General features: G+C 47.0%; 1 protein-coding gene across 1 annotated transcript in view; it reads right to left on the bottom strand.

Moving 5' to 3' along the window:
- Window positions 1–5,000, bottom strand: part of gaa2 (alpha glucosidase 2) — a 12,066-nt gene that overhangs the window by 261 nt on the left and 6,805 nt on the right. Inside the window, exons 15-20 of the mRNA XM_083693392.1 lie at window positions 4,444–4,592; window positions 4,023–4,164; window positions 3,648–3,746; window positions 3,146–3,310; window positions 2,762–2,908; window positions 1–2,276 (exon numbers count right to left, since the gene is read on the bottom strand). The exon at window positions 1–2,276 is cut by the window's left edge and continues 261 nt beyond it. Of these exons, the coding sequence (XP_083549518.1) occupies window positions 2,214–2,276; window positions 2,762–2,908; window positions 3,146–3,310; window positions 3,648–3,746; window positions 4,023–4,164; window positions 4,444–4,592 (765 nt within the window). The 3' untranslated portion in view covers window positions 1–2,213. The remainder of the gene's footprint in view (window positions 2,277–2,761; window positions 2,909–3,145; window positions 3,311–3,647; window positions 3,747–4,022; window positions 4,165–4,443; window positions 4,593–5,000) is intronic.

Below are 5,000 nucleotides of genomic sequence, written 5' to 3'. Positions count from 1 at the left end.
ATATGACATAACAGATACTCTGTAAATACTCAATATCTTCCCTTTTTAAACTCACTGTGTTTCAATCTCATTAACATCTAAAACACTTCTCAGAATCACATCCATCTCCATACACTCAAACAGGAAACAAGCTTGAAAAATAAGATTTCAAAATAGCAAACTTTACATTGTGAATAATACTTTGTCACTCATTTGTTCAATCATTCGTTTTAAAGGTTATGTGTAATAAAGCTTTATAAGAGCCTGCTCTATCCATCAGGGACGGGCATCTTTTATGATTACAGCAGTTACAATCAACATCATCACTTTCTTATTGTGGAGAGTGGAGACATTCAAATAACCTCACCACACAATTCAAGAATAATTCAATAAAACTGATTTACTTTAACATAATAATGTCCACAGAGTAGTGCAACCCTGACTATTTCAAATTCATCTAAAAAAATACATCACACTTGAATTCTGTGGAATTAAGTGTATTCAAAGAAATAATCATTTGTTTTTTAAAACTGCATAAGAAAAAAAAAGGAACTTCAATCTGACAGTTAAAGCTGATTGGCCAGTTGCTCACGTCCTACATAAAGCACAGCTAAGCCTCCAGTGAGAACCTGTTGATGGTGACAGAATTCACAGTAAAGCAGTTCTAGATCCCTCATGCCTGTTCTAGAACTGTTCTAGAACCAAGGACAGAACACAAAGCGTTCCCAGGGCTTTTCCAGAGAGGTTCTAAAAGGCTTCCAGAGAATGTTCTCGTGAGCGTTCTAGAACAGAGACACAGTTTGACCATTCGTAAGGCACGCTGCAATCAGGTTCTCCATCTGTACCTTCATGATGTCGATGGGTTCATTTGTGCAAACACTTGTAAACAATATATTCATACATAGAGTAGGTAAAACAACAATCACTAGTCTTAGGATTATCAGGAAATCCTCCGCGCGCGCGCGCGCGCACACACACACACACACACACACACACACACACACACACACACACACACACACACACACACACACACATTTCATTTCTTGTAGTATCAAACTTACATTTGGGGGCAAAACTCTCTCTCCATTAGTTTATTGCACGTCACAGGCTGTGTTCCAAAATGCGCTCTACCGAGGGCATGTCCGTACTTGATATCCGCTCTAGACAGAACGCAAGAACGCATTCTGGAAACGCAGCCTTGGTCCGGAGACTCGGCCGTATGACGTCACTTCAAATACGAACGAGCGTCCAGTGACCATGTCGCCCCCCATGCATGACGTAGCGCCCCTCCCTGTGGGAATCGGTGGCATTTATTTAAATCTTAGCAGAATGCGTCGCGGTTATTTGATTCATTATCAGTCTCGCTTCTTACAGCCAATTGCGTTTATGTGATTCATTTCCAAGGATTTGACAGTAACATCTGAAAAAAGGTCAGTTGGCCAGAAGGTGCTGAGATGCGCTCTCCTCTCCGCCCGCTGTTATGACGTGTTTAATGACGACAACATATCGCTTTAGCCGCACCTCGAAACCGCCGAAACAATCTCGACGGCGAGACGCATCTTTCACCGTAGTTTAGTCAAAATGGGGCCAATCGGTTTAATTTCGTAAACTCCGCATCTGTTTGGCAAGACGCGTCATTCGCCAAAGTTTCGTCAGAATTGTCCGTGCGGTGTCGGAGGTGAAGCGTGTGACGTACCGGATCGTCGTCCCTTCTGATGTGGTTTGACTGGTTAGCGTTTCCGTACAGCAGGCATCTGTGCAACGTGCAAGCCGAGTGACCGAAAAGGCTATCAAGTGAAACTCCTTCTTTCGCACTTTCTTTCTTTCTATCTTTTGGAAGTGGTCCTGCTACTTCTTCCTACATCATATCACTAAATACACCTTTTAAAAACAGCAGATAAAATACTCCTATTTTCTGTGGCAGTTACCAATGACAGAACCACCAGACTATAAATACTGAAAACCAGAGAAATGGCGTAAAGACATTGAAGCTGAGATGCTGGTAAAAGGTTATATACTGTTGGTTCGGCTGGGGACACTGGTGGTGGCAGGTGCAGCACAGACGTTAAAGCCGCAGCCAAAATACTCTCACTACGACAGCAAGCATCACAGAGACCAAGTCTAGTACAGTTTCAGAAGACGATATCGGGCCGAAAAAGCAGTGTGTAGGTCCCGTCAGGGGTAGATACCTTCCCGGAACGCAATTCCAACTTTTGGGGGGAAAAAAATTGTTACACCCAGCTGATGGTGAAGTTTTGGCTGAGGTTGAGACCCAGGTCTGTTACCGTCAACACCTGGGGACGAAGAGAGGGAGGGAGGGAGAGAGAGGGGGGGAGGGAGAGAGAGGGGGGGAGGGAGAGAGAGAGAGAGAGAGAGAGAATGACAGGGAGAGAGAGAGAGGGAGAAAGAGCCTTTATAGTTTAACCTTTATAATTCAATTACAGAGTCAGCATAATACAGAGCTAGTGGCACACAGAGCCTACCAAAGTATATCCACATACTGTACAGGCCTTACACACTCAGGGGTGGATGAGTAACCAGGCCGGCACAGAACAGCTCGGCTCGGCCCAGTCATGTGAAAAAGATGAAAGTCTACCAAATTCAAGATCTCTAGCCCCCTTTGACCCTGGCTGTACCTGATTGGCTCTCTAGCCCCCTTGACCCTGACTGTACCTGATTGGCTCTCTAGCCCCTTGACCTTGGCTGTACCTGGCCATACCTGATTGGCTGTGATCGACCCAGGCCGTACCTGATTGGCTGTGATCACCCCTGGCCGTACCTGATTGGCTCTGTAGGTGAACGCTGCATCCTGGGAGTTGATCGTCACACTCGTCGGCTCCGCCTTCACGCCGTAGAAGGACGCCGTTTCCACGGTGATGTAGGTGGCCTCCACATGGTTCTGAAGCACCTCTGATGTCATCGTGTTCTAGAACACAGAACGGAAGGCTGGTGTGTGTGTGTGTGTGTGTGTGTGTGTGTGAGACACAGCGGTCATGTCTTGCATGTGGTTTGACCGTACCTTGACCACAGGATTCATAACGTACAGGTAGCCATGCACCCTGTGGCTTACATATCACAGCCATAACCATACTGGTTTGTGGTTAATCATACTGGTTTCTGGTTAACCATACTGGTTGATGGTTATGTTGTGGTTGGACCGTACCTTGACCACAGTGAAGACTATGTGAGCGTACTGGTTGGTCTCGTAGGTGTCGATGCTCTCCCCGTCGTCCCAGAACAGATCTCCCTGGGCGGAGCCGTCCTCAGAGAGGGAGGAGACCAGGTGGAGCGGCTGACCACTGCTCACCCACAGGGTGGTGTTGGGTCTCTGGCGCGCACACACACACACACACACACACACAAAGAAACAAACATGCACACAGTTATACACACACAAACAGAGAAACACACACACACACAAAATGTCACAAAATTTTTTGATTTAACAAACAAGTGTAGCCTACATCTTCTCATAGCTTTTCTTGGTGGCTGGCTGTGTTTGGTGTTTACCTGTGTTTACCTGTGTTTACCTGTGTAGGGATCACAGTAAGTGTTTGGTGTTTACCTGTGTTTACCTGTGTAGGTATCACAGTAAGTGTTTGGTGTTTACCTGTGTTTACCTGTGTTTACCTGTGTAGGTATCACAGTAAGTATTTGGTGTTTACCTGTGTAGGGATCACAGCTCCCTCTCTAAGGTGGAGGTTGATCTTGTCCAGGGGAGCCTGGAGTCTCAACTCCTCCCCTTTACTACGGATAGAATCACCCTGAGACAGAGAGAGACAGACAGAGAGATACGCAGACATTTAATCACAGACAGACAGACAGACAGACAGACATTTAATCACAGACAGACAGACAGACATTTAATCACAGACAGACAGACAGACAGACAGACAGACAGACATTTAATCACAGACAGACAGATAGAGAGAGACAGACATTTAGACATTTAGACATTTAATTTCATTGCAGTAGAATTACCCCAAAACAATGCTTTGACTGGGAGTGTCTGTTCCACTAGGGGGTCTAATCCTGCTCACCGTGTAGTAATCGTACCACAGGCCCTGGGGGAAGTAGCCCACCACATAGTCCACCCCAGGGTCCAACACTGGTGTCACCAACAAACTCTTCCCCCATAGGAACTGTCTGTCGATGCCGTATGTCTTCACATCCTTGGGGAACCTGAGATAATGAACACATAACGTGTTTGTCTAGAGCTTATTCAAAGAGGTGTGTGTGTGTGTGTGTGTTTTTGCATATACGTGTAAAGTGTGAATGTTGAAATGTGTGCATGTGAAAAGTGTTTGTGTGAGTGTGTGTGTGTGTGTGTGCGTGTCTGTATGTGTTTACATGTACGTGTGTGTGTACATGTTTGTGTGTGTGTGTGTGTGTACATGTACGTGTGTGTGTGTGTGTGTACATGTGTGCGTGCGTGTGTGTGTGTGTGTGTGTGGCACTCACTCAAACAGCAGCGGCCGTGCGACCGTGTGCCCGCTGACGTGGGCGTGGTGGAACAGCGTGTAGAGGACGGGGAACAGGGTGTAGCGCAGCAGCAGGGCCTGTTTCATAGCCGTCCGAGCTAAAGGGCTGAAGGCCGGGGGGTCCTGGGGCTGGGGGACACAACACAGACCCCAGGTCACACTGGGCCGGTGACCACACCAAGGGACCGCTGAGGAGACGTACTCCAGCTGAGGTCTTGTCTTTGTGTCGTGTTGCGGTCTGATCTGTAGGTCTGATCTGTAGGTCTGATCTGTAGGTCTGATCTGTAGGTCTGCTGCGGTGTGGCATTTCCTTTAGGGCTACGGCAACCCTCATGTCTGTGGTGTTGTGGTCATGTTGTGGTCATGTTGTGGTCCTACCTTCATGTCTATAGCGTTGTGGTCATGTTGTGGTCGTGTTGCGGTCCTACCTTCATGTCTATGGCGTTGTGGTCATGTTGTGGTCGTGTTGTGGTCCTACCTTCATGTCTATGGCGTTGTGGTCGTGTTGTGGTCCTACCTTCATGTCTATGGTGTTGT

This window comes from Argentina silus (assembly GCF_951799395.1).
Source record: "Argentina silus genome assembly, chromosome: 22".
Classification (NCBI taxonomy): domain Eukaryota; kingdom Metazoa; phylum Chordata; class Actinopteri; order Argentiniformes; family Argentinidae; genus Argentina; species Argentina silus.
This window is presented reverse-complemented; position numbering and strand designations above follow the sequence as displayed.